This window comes from Syngnathus floridae, chromosome 15 (assembly GCF_059516105.1).
Source record: "Syngnathus floridae isolate MCC-2025c chromosome 15, RoL_Sflo_1.0, whole genome shotgun sequence".
Taxonomy (NCBI): domain Eukaryota; kingdom Metazoa; phylum Chordata; class Actinopteri; order Syngnathiformes; family Syngnathidae; genus Syngnathus; species Syngnathus floridae.
Window position 1 is genome coordinate 6,875,910 of NC_142427.1, and position 16,011 is coordinate 6,891,920.

At 42.7% G+C, this 16,011-nt stretch overlaps 2 protein-coding genes and 1 long non-coding RNA gene across 11 annotated transcripts; 2 read left to right on the forward strand and 1 right to left on the reverse strand.

Annotated features, from left to right (window-relative positions):
• The first annotated feature begins 797 nt into the window (after positions 1-797).
• chrne (cholinergic receptor, nicotinic, epsilon) lies at positions 798-5,102 on the forward strand. 6 transcript variants are annotated; one of them, XM_088398192.1, is made up of 13 exons: positions 798-1,278; positions 1,603-1,699; positions 1,837-1,970; positions 2,077-2,121; positions 2,225-2,334; positions 2,409-2,564; positions 2,649-2,749; positions 2,825-3,025; positions 3,247-3,361; positions 3,471-3,585; positions 3,748-3,955; positions 4,035-4,165; positions 4,271-5,102. In XM_088398192.1, exons 2-13 carry the CDS (start codon positions 1,630-1,632, stop codon positions 4,436-4,438), a joined length of 1,554 nt encoding a protein of 517 aa, XP_088254318.1. In that variant the 5' UTR covers positions 798-1,278; positions 1,603-1,629; the 3' UTR covers positions 4,439-5,102. The 6 variants fall into 6 exon arrangements, with proteins under 6 accessions (XP_088254318.1, XP_088254319.1, XP_088254317.1 ...); XM_088398193.1 differs by having other exon boundaries at positions 799-1,278; positions 1,883-1,970; positions 4,032-4,165; positions 4,271-5,101; XM_088398191.1 differs by having other exon boundaries at positions 801-1,198; positions 4,032-4,165; positions 4,271-5,101.
• Positions 2,830-6,561, reverse strand: LOC148386191 (uncharacterized). Its single transcript, XR_015863000.1, has 4 exons — positions 6,340-6,561; positions 4,290-4,630; positions 3,710-3,789; positions 2,830-3,609 (listed from the first exon to the last, which is right to left on the reverse strand). It is a non-coding gene; the product is annotated as an uncharacterized LOC148386191 (long non-coding RNA).
• pld2 (phospholipase D2) lies at positions 5,746-15,873 on the forward strand. 4 transcript variants are annotated; one of them, XR_015862996.1, is made up of 25 exons: positions 5,748-6,209; positions 7,659-7,817; positions 7,899-8,026; positions 8,228-8,370; positions 8,476-8,569; positions 8,723-8,788; positions 8,890-8,948; positions 9,033-9,278; positions 9,366-9,509; positions 9,580-9,663; positions 9,744-9,822; positions 10,023-10,133; positions 10,217-10,426; positions 10,524-10,668; positions 10,761-10,879; positions 10,981-11,094; positions 11,804-11,908; positions 12,081-12,172; positions 12,464-12,577; positions 12,700-12,746; positions 13,002-13,136; positions 13,216-13,369; positions 13,521-13,638; positions 13,832-14,740; positions 14,823-15,873. XR_015862996.1 is itself a non-coding variant. In XM_088398184.1 (24 exons), the coding sequence occupies exons 2-24, from the start codon at positions 7,685-7,687 to the stop codon at positions 14,054-14,056; spliced, it is 2,832 nt and encodes a 943-aa protein (XP_088254310.1). In that variant the 5' UTR covers positions 5,747-6,209; positions 7,659-7,684; the 3' UTR covers positions 14,057-15,873. The 4 variants fall into 4 exon arrangements, 2 of the variants coding, with proteins under 2 accessions (XP_088254310.1, XP_088254309.1); XM_088398184.1 differs by having other exon boundaries at positions 5,747-6,209; positions 10,217-10,393; positions 13,832-15,873; XM_088398183.1 differs by having other exon boundaries at positions 13,832-15,873.
• Positions 15,874-16,011: the final 138 nt, after the last annotated feature.

Below are 16,011 nucleotides of genomic sequence, written 5' to 3' on the forward strand. Positions count from 1 at the left end.
TGTCGCGCCCACACTGTTAAGTTAGAACATGGGGTTCAAAAGCGCGAGGGGGGAATATGTGTGTGGAGGTTCAGTCAAGCGAGAAAGGGGCACTTGTGTGATTTCCCCAACAAGGTTTTACACCACCCTGTGGCGGCACAGCATTGCTCGAGTGAGGAAAAACATCTCAAGTTTCAAAACATCCAGCAGAAGTCAGAAGAGTGGTTGCGATTTTGTTTCTGTGTAATTATTTACTACGAACATCAGATAGTAAGTACGCAAAAGTTGAAATGATATCCAGTCGCCCCCGCAGCTGTGCGAACTCACAACTTGTTTGAGTAGATCTGTGGGAATTTATGTCCATTCATCTAGAGCAACATTTAGAAGGTCAAAGGTGACTGACCCTAAGACCAAAATCGGGAACACATTTTGGAGTTTTTATGAGCGCTTATCCAGTGCTATAAGATTGCTGTAGATTGTGCCAGAAGTCTCCAAGATCCTTTGGAATGCAGAATATTGATATTTTGCTGGAAAGGGACTAATAACAACTAATAAGCTGTTTAACATAAGCCACTTTCAAACTATGTCACAAGTTGTTGGCCTACTCCAATTTTTCCACATTTGTTTGAGAAAACAAGTTTGCCCCACTCATCATGGCCGACTTGAAATGAATATTGTTGAGCTCTTGGACAGATGCAACCTTTCTTGTGTCTTTGTTAGCACCAGACATGTAATGAGCCTTGCGTAATCTCCAGTTACCTTAAGGAAGCTCATCTCTGTTGCACTAACTGTATATTTAGAAGTACATCACAGTGTGCAACTCACATGGCACATTCCAAAAATGCGTCTCTTGTCCTTGTCGCTGCAGAGTGACACGACTTAGATTACTCACAGCACTAATTATAATAGCAAGTGTTGTCTCAGGGATTGAATGTGCAATGTTTTGAAGTTCTACTTTTGTTGGATTCTAATGTGAAGAGTAAAGGTTCTGGTTTTTGTGACTATTGTCTGCTTCCAAGTCCTCTAACCCCTTACTCTGTGGTCCGCAGACACTGTCTCACCACTGGATCCTCTCGACGACCAAAGTAGCCGGGCTCTTGTGTGTGTATTAATACACCGGATACATAGCACGGAGCCGGGCAGGCCTGCACGACCCCGTCACCTGTTCACCTTCCCGCAACACCCTTTCCGGCTAAGTCCGATCCTCGCACTCAACAAGGTGTTGGCTTGAGACCTCAAATTGGCCCTTGAAAAAAAAAATCGCATTCATTCAGAGTCGTCACATGCTGTGATGAGGAGGTAAGAGCTAACCGGAACTAAATTTACCTCAGAACTCCAGAATGGCAACAGGTGTTCAATTGTGTCAGACATTTTTGCAATTGCAATTTGGAGAGCCGGCCTCACCTCGTCTAGTTGCTGTCTAATGATCATAATGATTATTATTGTGGGTGACTGGACTGTGACTTGACATCCTGGTTTAGTGCTCAGCTGCTGCGTAATCTGAGTCCACAGATAGCGACAGCCGGGGTGGGCACAGTCGAGGGGTTCGCTGAGGGGGATTTAGGGCTCTTCCTCCCCGTCTTTACTCTTGCTCTCACTCGTTCACTTTATGCTCCAATACAGCTCGCCACGAAGAGGAGGTCCTGGAGCATGATGGCAGCATGCAGTTTGAAGCAATGCTTTGGGATTGGGATTCTTCTCGGGATTGTTGTTTTGCAAGGTAAGCATCACATTTGTCACACCGCTTGCGGCAACCCATTTGTCGGCGATTCATCTTCCGTCCGTCGCATGCAATCTGTAGATGAGATTTCCGAAAGTACGGCAGCTATATATCTCGCCGCGTTTTCTGCTTTTCAGTTCAGGGTAACGAAGAGACGCAACTGATCGAAGAATTGTTCAATAGCTATAACAAGAACATTCGCCCTGTGGTTCATCCTGAGGACAAGGTGGAGGTTCAAATCAAGCTGACCCTCACCAACCTGATCTCTCTGGTGAGACCGTCTGTTGCAGCAAAGCCCTGCCGCCGCACATTAAAAATAGGATGGTGGGCTTAAAGCATGAATTGCCCTGAATATATTTTTGGGCTTTGTTCTACAGAATGAAAAGGAAGAGACTCTTACAACCAATGTCTGGATTGAAATTGTGAGTTCAAAATTTCCTTTGTTTTTGTTTCATTCCCTGGCTGGCAATTGACTCCTCCCACTAGTTGTAACTGTCGTTACGTGATCTCAAATGTCCTCCACAGCAATGGGTTGATTACCGTCTCGCGTGGAATGCATCCGAACACCACGGCATCGATCTCATCCGCATCCCTTGCAAAAATGTGTGGCTCCCTGATATTGTCCTCGAAAACAAGTAGGTGGAATCCACTCACAATCTCGCGCCTCCAATTCCCTTATGAAACGATTTGTTGTGTCTTGTTTGTGCAGCATCGATGGCAAGTTTGATGTGGCTTACTACGCCAACGTATTGATTTCAAACGATGGTTCCATATATTGGCTTCCTCCTGCTATCTATCGTAGCACCTGTGCCATCGAGATTACCTACTTCCCTTTTGATTATCAAAATTGTACACTAGCATTCAGGTAAACTAAGAATTAATTCAAACATATCCAGGGACTGTTCAGCTAATTATCCGTATCTGATTTTTTTTTTCCCAATGTTTTCAGATCACAAACATATAGTGCCAATGAAGTGGACCTAATTTTAGCTGCTGGAGAAACAGGCGAAAGAATTGAATGGGTGGACATTGACCCTGAGGCTTTCACTGGTAAACGAATTACATTCAAGATTCACACACTGTTTTATCCAAGAAGGTATATTACTATATGTTTTTACCACTTAGAGAATGGCGAGTGGGCCATTGTCCATCGTCCAGCCAGGAAGATGATAAACACACGATACTCCCCTGATGACCTGGAGTATCAGGAGATCAGTTTTAACTTGGTCATCCAGAGAAAGCCCCTTTTCTACGTCATCAACATCATCCTGCCCTGCTCCCTCATCTCATCATTGGTCGTTTTAGCATACTTCCTACCTGCTCAAGGTAAGCCAGGCCATCACTTCTTTTACATCCCTCTGAGATCGACGAACCAGCACAATACAGAATAATTTGCTTAAAAATGGATCATTAGCTCCATTCCAGAGATTACTGGTGGGCTTATGATTGACCCCTGAGGAACTCCATAACAAATATTGAGACTTTCAATATGAACACATTGAGATCTTTTAGAGAGGTTGAACACGTATTTCATTACTCATGTACAGCTGGAGGACAAAAGCTCACAGTGTCCATCTCAGTCTTACTGGCCCAGACTGTTTTCCTCTTCCTTATTGCTCAGAAGGTCCCGGAGACATCGCTTTCTGTCCCCCTCCTTGGAAAGTAAGTCAGTGTCAGTCGCCAGACTTCAAATGATATTTTGACTCTAATATCCTACCCCAAAATTCAGCTGCTTGTCTCTATGCACATTTTCCGTGTTCTTCATCCTTAGGTACATCATCTTTGTTATGTGCGTCACCACGCTCATTGCTACCAATCAAATTGTGGTGTTAAACTTCTCCCTGCGCAGCCCCAGCACACACACCATGTCCCACCAAATCAAGCATGTAAGTCCGTCCATCCATTGTGACCTAATGACCAAAGGTGGCAAAAGTTATCACACTCTGTATTGAATGTGAAAGGATGAATGGAAAAAATACTAAATGACTTATATGAACGACCATACATCACCTGAATGGCGTCAACTTTTCCACTCCTTCCTTTTTCAGTTGTTTCTGGAGACAGTGCCCCGATTCCTCGGCATGTCGCCTCTGCTGGACGACACAGAGGTGACATCAGAGGTGAACAACGTGAGAGATCGAAGACGAGACTCCTTCGGCCTCATGCAGAGAGCGGAGGAGTATGTGCTCAAACAGCCTCGCAGTGAGATGATGTTTGACAAACAAAAAGAGAAGCATGCGCTGATGCAACCCAATGGTGAGACATTATCAGGCGAGGTGCAAGGTTGCTTTCAAATGTTTTTCTAAAATGTGGATGTCTGCTTCCCCTTTAGTAGATGGCGTCGATGCCAACACCACGGCCAATCTGTACAAGAGTTTAGCTCAAGCTGCGCCTGAGATAAAGCAATGTGTGGACGCCTGCAATTTCATTGCAGAGACCACAAAACAACAAAACAACATTGGCTCAGTAAGTGTTTTTTTTTTTTTTTTTCTTCACATGGTCATCACATGATTCCCTCTGTCAGGTTTCCTCATTTACTTGAAATTCATCTTATTTTAATTCCAAATAAAGGAAATTGAAAGTTGGGTACTGATCGGGAAGATGATCGACAAGGTGTGCTTCTGGGCCGCCATTCTTCTCTTCATCATCGGCACGGTGGGAATCTTCCTAACAGGACACTTCAACAGGGCGCCCGAATGGCCATTTCCTGGAGAGAACAACAAATATGCCCCGAAATGAAAAAAAAAAAAGGAAATCAATAAATCAAATCGCCTGAGACTTCCCAAAGTTCAGTGTACTTCACGCTGTGTGAGGCTGATGGGTGTGTTCTCCTCATGGCTTGAATCCAATTTGCTCCAAGATGTGACATCACATCTCATCACAGCACAGGCCCTGAGATTCCAGGCAGACTTGCAACCCAGATCTTCATCTCTGTGGTAATTATTTAGACATACACCTAAAAAGGTGGGTCAGAGCTCATTCAAATGTTTGAAATCATTTCATCATCATACACATTATGCAAGTTTTAGGTGGCGACTGGACCTGCCGTGTGAATGAAAGGAATTCATACTTAATATTGTATGAGGTGGAACATGGGGAGGTTTGAAGCAAAGGTTTTTATTATTTTTTTCAGACTGTATCATAATGTTGCCTTGTTTGGGTGTGCCTTTAGTGAATCAACGCATTGCAAACATCTCTGATAAAGGTCGAGTTTTTCTTTCTAGTAGCTACTATGTCTTATTTGAAGAGGTGTGGAAATTAAGCCAGGAAAATCATCTAAGCCTTTTTTGTTCTTATCATTACTTATTTATCAGGATGCCTTGTAGGAGGAAGACAGACTCCGGGGGAGCTAATGTCTTGATGTCACTGTGTCATATGTTTTCTAAATAAATAATTGAATACAGTATATGCATTATGACATGTTGTAGTACGTTTGTAACACATGCGCATTTCAAACTCCTTTTCAGCCTATATTCAATTGAATACACCACAAAGACAAGATGGTCAATTTTCCCCATTCCAGTTCTTTTTTGGGAGTTTGCACATTACATATCTTGTCTTTGTAGTGTGCTCAATTGGATGAGTTGAATAGGGTTTGCAAATCATTGTGTAGTATTCTGGTTTTATTTAAATTTTTTACAACGTTCCAACTTCATTGAGGTTCAATAGGGTTGGTAGTACAGTAGTAGACATTTTTTGTGTATTGGACTCCTCTCAGTGGCCATAAATAGAACTGCAAGTACATTCAACAGACAGGTTTTCCTCATGCCTGACAGTGGCCTGAGTAAAAAGTAATATCAATTTGCTGCCCCTAATCCCTGAAGGCACTCAAAACTACATGAATAGATTTGAAAGGATTAAAATAAATACAAATTTATTTCAATACAATATATATTACAATTGTTTTGTTACCATTAAAAAAATTAATCTGGTTTGACTCAAGTTCAAGGGTTCATGTGGTGTCTGGTCTGACCACTTGGAAAATCTCGCGATACTTTGCGTGACTACGCTTCTGTAAGGAAGCCGCACCTTTCTGTTATCCTCCGTCACGGATCACACATTCCTCGGGGCACTCGTGACACCTTGCTGCAGACTAGTTGTGGCTTGCACCGAGCAACTGTTATAAATGTTATTCCCGTCGGTAAACCATTTTCCCCTCATGATACACGCATGTAATCCTCGTGATTTTGCCACAACAACGTGAAATTGTGGCTTTCTTGGTGCTAGCATGACACAGCTAGTTGAACTTGAATCTGTCAACAAATCCCGTATGCGGTTTCCTCCCTTGCCCTCCTCTCCCCGCGGTGGTGTCCTCATTAGAATGGACGCCAAAAGGGAGGGGACTAAAATGTACTAAACGTACATGACTGGGGACAGTGTAGAAGTCTTGAATGAAATGCTGGACCGCGGTGATGTCATAGTTTTACGTGTGAACGCACGCTAAAGTTGAGATCGTCGTGGATGTTTAGGAGGCGAGTATGCTGAGCTGCTGTTTCTGTCTGAGCTGAGAGTGAGTATTAAAAAGCGACGGCACCGCTGGGCCGGAGTTCGACGCATCGATATGGCGCATTATTGCCGATCAAATATGCACATATTTGATTGTTGAATGGAAACTTGTGTGAATGCAGCCGATCACCCACCGTCGGTCACTGGCGCCCGATTATAAAGTGCATTTGACTTTCTTCGGGAATGTGGCGCTGTCGGAAATGGAGATGGGTGGAGACGATCGTCAGATAGATTTTGGGATTTGCAAGTTCACCGGCAACTATATGTGACATTTACTGACAAGTTGAGGAAGAATTTACCTTCCATACTGTCTGCAAATTGTGGGATTGCGTTCTAAATCAAGGGGTGGAACTTCTACCAACTCATTCTTCGCCGACCAATTCAATGTTTTTGTTGCCTGACTAAACGATTTCCCCCCCAGATAATATAATTATGGAAAAAATCACTTCAACTTGTCATGTTTCATGACACACTCGTGTAAAGATGTGGACTTAACTTTTCTTGACACTATAAATGACTTTTGCAATTTTCATATTTTCAAATTTCAAATTTCATTCTACATTGTTATGTCAATTTGAATGTGATTCATTCTTCAGCCCTAGAGAAGTTCTATGAACCCTTTGACCTATTAGACTACTGTCTGAATATTTTTTCAAGGTGAAACTTAGTGCAAAATGTTTGAGACCAACAGGTTTAGATGGCAGAAGGCAAAGTACTGGCCTACAAAGTGCCTATAAAACTTCCATATGCCTCATTTGACGTTTCTTTATTGATAGACAACAACTCAATCTACTGCAATGTAATGCCTAATATTTCATTGCCCTCACCCCACCTCACTTTCTCTCTTTTTCACTCGCATGCCCTCCCTTTCCTTTGCCTGTTTCCCGGGAAACATTCACCCGCCCACGCACAAAATACAAAAGCCTTCACACTCATTCACTCTTACTGCTAGCTGCGTCCTTTCCTTTTTTTAACCCTCAGCACTGATGATCCAAGCAGCATATAACCACTTTGGACGTCAGCGATGCTGTTGCTGACCTCTGGGAAACGAAGCTGAACTCTAATGACCTCTTGCGTGATCACGCTCTGCCGTTCTCCTTCAAAATGAGATTTACCTCACAAACCCGCTTTCATCGTCTGGCAAAGGCACTTTATAAACTCCCATTATACGTGGTGCACGCCATTACCTTATTTTCAGTTTATGACCATTTCTCTCGGTGACTGTCAGTTGACCCGTCAATCCAACATGTTAAGCTTTTTTTCCGGCATACCAGAGCTCACACAGAAAACGGACAAAACTGAGATCCATTTCCTGCCAGATTCCTCCTTGAAAGCGTTTGCAGTTTCTCACAACGGCCTCTGTCACAAAGCTCCACTATGGAACTATTGTGCGTTTTCCCTGAACCCTAGTCCCTGACCGGGTGATGAATTCTTTTAACGCTTTTCATTACAGCTGTGTCGCTGGTACTTGCAACCAAAATGGCCACTCCGGAGGATGACGTTGAGCCTCCCTTTCAGGCCTCTGAAGCCCAAATCCTTGAGAAAAGACGCTTCTCTCGTGACATTCGCATTCTGGGCCATGACGAGATTGACAAGCTCTTATCTACCGCAGGTAAGAAATTATTAAGTGTCTATGGAACAAATCAACTGCTTCCTCTGAAGACGTTGTAATTCTATTTTTTTCCCCAAACAGATGGCCGTCCTTTTAGCGTGATACATCATCTTCCAGAATTAAAGGAGGAGGGTATACCGTATTTAATACCTGGCGTCCCTATCACATGTCGAGTGGATAACACAGAGAGATACACTACTCGCTCCAAGGTGCAATATTTGTGTTATTGTGTCAATTTTTAGTCTATTACATAATAGTTTGCACAATGATATCAATGTTGATTGATATTGAAGCCTTTACTTGTCCAAATGTTAATTGATACATAACGGAGGCCAGTATGGAATCTCCAAGCAATCCCTATTTTGTTTTGGTATTTTGCTATAATATGTGAATTTATTTAATTTCTGTAGGTCCATGTGGGCACCTTGTACACAGTGATACTAACTCATGGTCAGTTCCACTGGACAGTAAAGAGAAAGTACAAGCACTTCCAAGAGCTGCACCGAGATCTTTACAACCACCGCATGATGTATCATTTTCTGCCTTTGGGAAAGTAAGCACGACTGGTTATGCAAATCAACCTTGAGAGAGTTCCAGGTTGTTCTGAAGACTAAAAATGTCGGAAGTTTTTGTGTGAGTAATCAAATGTCACTTCCAGGTTTGCGAAGGACAGGCAACAGATGAGGGCCATGTCTGAAGAAATGCCCAGCCTACGCGGAAATCAACGGACCAGAAGGACTTCCAGCAAAATGGTATCAGGGAAAAAAGTCATGTTACAGACTCATTCACTGCTAGCCCAGGAGGACCTTTGACGTCTATAGCCGTCAATGACAATGAATGGGTTTTGACGGTCGAATATTATGGGAAAAAAAAATTGTGTTTTTTCCTTTTTTCCTCTGGTGCAGAAATACCTTGAAGAGTACTTAAATGATCTGCTGGAGAATATGTTCTGTAGGAGTGACCACAGCATGGTAAAAGCTAAAAAAAAAAAAGCCAGACATGCAGTGTAATCATGTGATGTTGACTAACTCATTGGCGTGTTTTCTTCTTTTTTTTTTTTTCGTCCCTCAAGTTGGAGTTCCTCTCAGTCAGTGCTCTCTCCTTTGTCTCGGATCTCGGGCCCAAAGGCTTGTAAGCGGAGTCCTTAGATTACTGTATTTGTGTTCCAGTGATGGTCATGGAAAGCAGGGTAATGTTTGGTGTGTGTGTGCTTAGGGAAGGGCCCATCTTCAAGAGGTCAGGGGGTCACCGTGTGCAAGGTTTGAATTGCATCGGCCACCATCAGATTTGCTTCCGCTGGTCACGGCGCTGGCTGGTGGTGAAAGATTCTTTCCTGATGTACATGAACCGAGAAAAGGGGCGCATCAACTTTGTTTTGCTCTTCGACCCCGAGTTCAACGTCAAAGTGGGCCGTACATACACAGACACAAAATATGGAGTATGCATTGAGAACTTCACTCGGTAAATCTTCTCCGTGTTTGCTGATGGAATGCGCATCTTTTTTGTCTCTGGTGATGTTGTGACATGTTTCCCACTTGCTGCTTTCAGGAACTTGATCATCAAATGCAGTAGTTATAGACAAGCACACTGGTGGAGTCATGAAATCAACCGGCTAGCTGAAACCTGCCATTTTCTCAAAGTTCAACGCTTCGGGGGATTTGCTCCGCCACGGGACAACACGCTAACTAAATGGTAGCGTGTGTAATTTGTATCCCTGAGCCGAATGCGAATATCATTTTCGGGGAACTTGTCATTTTTGAAGGTATGTCAATGGGAGAGACTATTTTGCTGACCTTGCTGATGCCCTGGAGCAAGCAAAAGAGGAAATTTTTATCACAGACTGGTGGTAAGTGCTTGTTCTTTTTATAATTGACTTTTTGAGGTGGTTGTACTCATATTTTTTTTTCTTTTTTTAAATGATAACAGGCTCAGCCCTGAAGTGTTCCTGAAGAGACCAGCGACTGATAACGTCTGGCGCTTGGATGAAGTGCTCAATCGCAAAGCTGTGGGTTTTATTTTATTCTGAATTTTTGTATATCTATCATAAACTCTTAATAATTCAATTTTTTCATTTCACTTTTTATGAACAACTTTTAGCTAGTAAACAAAATCCATCATACTGCCAATAGCTGCTAATATTAGTCTTCAGTTTTCTGTCTTGATACATTTTTATACTGATACTTGATTTATTTTGTTCCTCTACAGGAACAAGGAGTCAGAGTGTGTGTTATGCTTTACAAAGAAGTAGAGCTCGCACTTGGCATCAATAGCGAGCACAGTAAAAGGACTCTTATGGATCTGCACCCAAACATCAAGGTCGGTTATCTCTTGACCCGATTTTAGAGATAAGAGAGAAAAAGCTAGTTTTTAATATACATTTTTTTTTCCCCCTCCAACAGGTAATGAGACATCCTGACCATGTGTCATCTGTGGTGCTTCTCTGGGCTCACCATGAAAAGATGGTGGCCATTGACCAAACAGTAGCCTTTGTCGGTGGAATCGACCTGGCCTTTGGGAGGTGGGACGACAGCCAGTACCGGCTCACTGACCTTGGCTCGACGGACACCGCTGAAAAGGTGACCGAGACAGAGCCACAAGGAGAGACGAATGTAAGAATGAGCCAAGTCATCTTTTTGAGCTTTAGCGGGTGATGGAACATTTTGTTCCTGATGCTTCCTGGTTGCACTAACTGATCGTGTCCACCAGGAGAATGGATCGGTGAGTCCGAAAGCATCCGATAAGCCAACGCGGGAGCTTGTGGACCTGACGGGCAACACCAAACTGTGGCTTGGCAAAGACTACAGCAACTTCATTAAGAAAGACTGGGTCCAGCTGGATAGACCTTTTGAAGGTTAAAGCTCCACACCAAAGGAACTGGCGGCTCTCTGGACTGAACTAAAAGAATCTCCTTTTTTTTTTTTTTTTTCTTTTTTTCCTTTCCAGATAACATCGATCGGACAAAAGTTCCTCGCATGCCGTGGCGCGATCTGTCCGCGGCTCTTCACGGCAAAGCAGCCAGGGATGTGGCCCGTCATTTCATCCAGCGTTGGAACTTCACTAAGGTCAAATCCAGGAAAAGTTACTCCACAAAATGGTGACATCATGGGATATTGATTTTAAGAAGGTCAAAATAACCAGGCATTTCTTTGCGCTGTCTTCGTAGATCTTCAAAATCAAGTACAAGGATGACTTTTACCCCTACCTTCTCCCCAAATCTCATTGCTCTGCTGACGATCTGTCTTTCACCGTGCCTGGCTCCAAGAAGGCCAAAGTGCAGGTAAAGTATTTGCTCGCATTGATAAATTGGTTTTGCCAACCAAGTCATCATTTTTATTAAGGCTGCTGTCATTTTAAAGCATCCACACAGCTCATCCAGAGCTGCCTCTTTGTTGAAGGAGCTCTCCTTCCGTTCCTTTCTTGCATGTAACTCTCCATCACTTGTTCGGTTGTTTTTGCATTGTGCCTTTTAAGCCCTCGCAAATCCATACTTTATCCTATGCACGCATTCTTTCCGGCCCATGCGGGGAAACTTGTTCCCACACTTTGCCATTGAGTTTTAGATGTTCGCTGTCAATTTTTCTGGGGGAATTGCCATTCATAAAACTTCACAAAGACAGCCCAAACAAAAGCAATCCGATAAGTTGCATTTTTAACAGGATTTGCCGCACGTGCAAACTGGGAAAACCTTTTGAGTAACACTCGCGCTAGCATTAATTTTACAAGAGCTAAATTAGGCAGGTAGCTTTAAAGAGGAGGTTGTTGACTATGTGTCAGTAACTTATTGCGTTGTGGATGCTTGCCTGAAACTCGAACCTCACTACAAGTATCGAGCACAGGTTTCGGGTAATGTTTCAACTGTTTTCAGGATTCAGTAACCTTGAACTAGGGCTGCGCTTTATTTTGTTTGAACAGCTGCCATGACCGACTACAACATCACAATATCACAAAGTGCAATGGTTCTCTAATAAAATATTTTTTCCCTGCAGGTGTTGCGTTCTGCAGATCGTTGGTCTACTGGTACTTGTGAGAGCTCAATCCTCAACGCTTACATCCACACCATTGAGAGCAGCCAGCACTATATTTACATTGAGGTAACAAAAGTAATGGCTCCCAAAGCAGCATTGTTACTACTCATTAATTTCACACTAGTGACAGACTGCATGAGTCCAATCTTGACACGTCCTGAGTCTGAATGCGACCCCACCTGCCGGCAAGCTACCTGTTTTAGTCTTCGCCTCACACTGAGTCGCCATCTGCTTTCAGAACCAGTTCTTCATCAGCTGCGCCGACGATGGCAAGACGGTCTACAATGGTATCGGCGATGCCATTGTGAATCGGATCCTTCGCGCTTACAGGTCCGTGGCAGAAACTTAGATTTGGATGTAAAACCAAGCAGATACTGTAGGAAAACATGTTAGATAATTATTTTGTCAGTGTTTTATAAAACAGAAATGAAGCATGTAAAATAAGTACTGAGATTGTGAGGGTACCACTGCCGTAGCTAGGGGGGACTATGGGGGCACTGCCCCCTCCCTCTTGAAATATGTTAGGACCTCTTCCAGGTGCCAGGCCAGATATCTTTGGGGTATTTTTTATATTTTTCTGGGAGTTTATTGTTTTTTGTTGTGAATTTATGGTTTTCTTAGGGAGCAGAAGAAATATCGAGTATTTGTGGTGATCCCACTTTTACCCGGATTTGAGGGCGACATCACTACTGGAGGTGGAAATGCAATCAAAGCCATTCTTCACTTCACTTACAGGTAAGAGCATTTTCATTTCTTATTTATCTCATGTTCTGAATTCAACTTGCTCAAAGATGTCTGTTTTAAGAAATTTTGATTCCTTCAAGCACCCAGTCTGAACCGATTTTTTAATGTCATAGGACGATATGCCGGGGGGAAAAGTCCATCTTGTCAAGACTGAGTGAAAGTGAGTGTTCATATCTTCGTCCGTTCCGATTCCTTGAATCCATCTCAAATCATGCACCTGTCCGCTTGTAACCTCTTTCTCTTTCTTTTGTGTTGCCCCTTTAAACAAAGGCACTGGTCTTAGGTATCTACCCAGTCTGTCTCCATTTTCATTCCTCACCTGCTTGACATTCATTCTAAATACAGTATGTATTCAAGTGGGAATTTGTTGGAGCCTTGTATCAAAAAGTCAATGTGATTGTGTTTTGCTTTCCAGTGGAGGACAAGTGGACAGAGTACATCACCGTCTGTGGCTTGAGAACAAAGGCGGAGCTCTCCCAGTCGCTCGTCACCGAGCTCATCTACGTTCACAGCAAGACCCTCATTGCAGATGACCGCTGCTATATCATTGGTGAGCCCCAGTTTTTATTGTTGTCATTGCTGAAATTTATCATTAAAATTTATTTATCTACACTCCACTTTGATCCCAGGCTCAGCCAACATCAATGATCGCAGTATGCTGGGGAGCCGAGACAGTGAGCTGGCAGTGTTTGTAGAAGATGAAGAGAGGATCCCATCCGTCATGGGAGGGGAGGAGTACGAAGCAGGACCCCTTACACTCGCGCTACGCAAAGAGTGCTTCAGGTCAGATGCTTCTGCCAGTCTTCACTCGCATAGCCTTGGAGTTTAAATCTTAAAGAAAATTGCTATTTTCAGTTCGCAAGTACTTATTAACAATTCATCACCACGTGTATTTCGTTCCTATTTTGGTAACCCGTATCTCTTTTCCGTTCAGTGTACTTGTTGGAGCCGCTTCGGACCCCAGCATCAATATTGATGATCCAATCAGCGATGAGTTGTTCTTCATGGTGTGGAATTCTGCTGCCAAACTGAATGCTACTATTTACAACAAGGTATCAATGAAACCTTCAATGTTTGAAAACAAAAATATATCTTGTGGCGCCTTTCAACTGGGAACAGGATATAATATCAATATTATGATTTGCTATCATTAATTTACAGTCCCAATACACCAGCATGAAATATCATTTAATTCTCCCTTCTCACGCTCTTAACCTTGTCTGCCAATCTCCTGCCGGGTTACAGGTCTTCTGCTGCCTACCATGTGATTCTGTCCACAATATGCAAGAACTGAAGGAGTACACCAGCAAGGAGCGCCTGAGTGACACAGACCCCGAAAAGGCCAAGGAGGAGCTCAAAGCGGTCCAAGGACTTCTGGTCCACTTCCCTTTGAAGTTCTTGTGCGAGGAGAATCTGCTGCCTCCGCTGAGTACCCGAGAGGGCATTGCCCCCGTCGGGCTGTGGACGTAGCTGCGGCGCAACCTGTTCAGACCACCAGGTAACAGTTATAGCTAACGTTCTGTACGTCAGACTCGCAGTGAATTTTGGTAGTTCAGTGATGAGGATAACTTTTTGACCTTGTTCATATTGACCACTGAAATGGATTGTAGATTTGACACAACGTGAGATCATTTGATATCCACTGGCCAGTTTCTTTGGCATCTGCTTTTAGCTCACATGATTTGGGTACACAGTGTACTGTACATTTATTGGAGCACGATTTTTAGATGGGTGGGTCTTCCCTGCTCCTTTCTCTATCTCTTCCTGTCTCTCCCACCCTCTCACTCGCTCTCTCTCTCTCTCTCTCTCTCTCTTCCCCCTCCCCTCCGAGGCTTCACCTCTCACTGCAGTGCCAGCAAATCTGTCATAAAATGTGTGGTTGTTATGGTGATGGACACAAAGAAACAGCAGGCTATTATCTGAGAAAGCGACTGGATGATACAAATGGGAATTTGATTTTTCCATTAATGCAAGTGCAATTTCTTTTATTTTAGTTTTAAAGATGCTTGCTGATGTACTCTTACTTGTTTTAATGGCCAAGTCCCCATTTTCTTTCAATATTGTGTTCCGTACTGCCTCACTAGTCTAAACATGGCATTCTGATTAATATTGTGTTTATGCAATATGAGGTAAGCAGCAAAATTCCATCTCAGGGTGGCGGCCATTTTGCCACTTACTGTCGACTGAAAATGACATCAGTTGATGATGTCATATTCAGTTGACAGCAAGTGGCAAGATGGCTGCCCCCGGGAATGGCTAAAAGTGGATCAATTCATCTTGGATATTCCATGATATCTTTCACTTTGAGTAAACAATTAAGCATAGATGTTTGACTTATTGAACCACTTTATTGCTCTTTGGATTCCACAATTGTGTCCAACTGCCTTGCGCATTACCAGTGTGCTCATTTAATGTACAGACATATTTGCATAACGTTGATCACTGTACTGAGTAGTAGTATGTCACAATTAGAATAACATTGCTCTAAATAGTCTTTGTAAGTAAATTCATGTAGTGAAGCATGTGGCAGGAGAAGTGCGATATTTAAAAATGTAGTCGTTGATGCCATGTTGTTAGGAAAATATTGACCAATCTAGAAAAGTCTCGCAGCATAAGTCCAAGAGAAATTCCAGTTGCTGATTAAGAAACACTCTAATACCTCCACACACACACACTCAATGATGCTTCTTAGTGTTTGTAGACAAATTGTGATTCTAGTGGTGGAAATAACAACTCCTTTTTAAAATGCCTTCCACATTGTTAATTTTCACCCAGATGTGTCTGTATTTGAGCCTCGTGTTTGGCTACCTCTCACTGTGACTGAAAGCAGATTAAGAAGTAGCCACGGTTTCCTTATTTACAGTAACTGTATAGTAAGTGTCTGCAAAATGCCCGCTATGTATATTTTTATGATACTAAATCTCAATTGATGTGCACAAACCTCAAAGAACGCCAGCAATATTGGACGGACCTGCATTATGAAGTGCCTGAATCATTACCACCATAAACACAAGACAACACCCACGAGTGTCGTTCTTTGTGAAGCATCTCAATAGTGCCAGTCTTATGGGTACAATATTTGTTTATGTCTTCCTCATACATGGCTGTGATATACTGACAAGTGACCTTATTAAAAATATTTTCCATGGCGGTTATTTCATTGCACAAATCACAATTTTTCTCTCCCAGATTTCACAAATGTATCACTACTGTGCTTTTCTTACCATATGCTTTATGTATGTAAATCTCAAATGAGATGAATAAAAAATCTGTGATTTTGTTTGAAATTGCTTTCTAATATAGTTTTAACCTTTGTTGATTCGTTTTGGAGCAGTTTTTTTATATTGAGTAAATTAGATTATAGATTTTTTTCTATTTTAAATGTACTTTTCGTATAGTGACAAGCAGAACCACGAAATGATCTT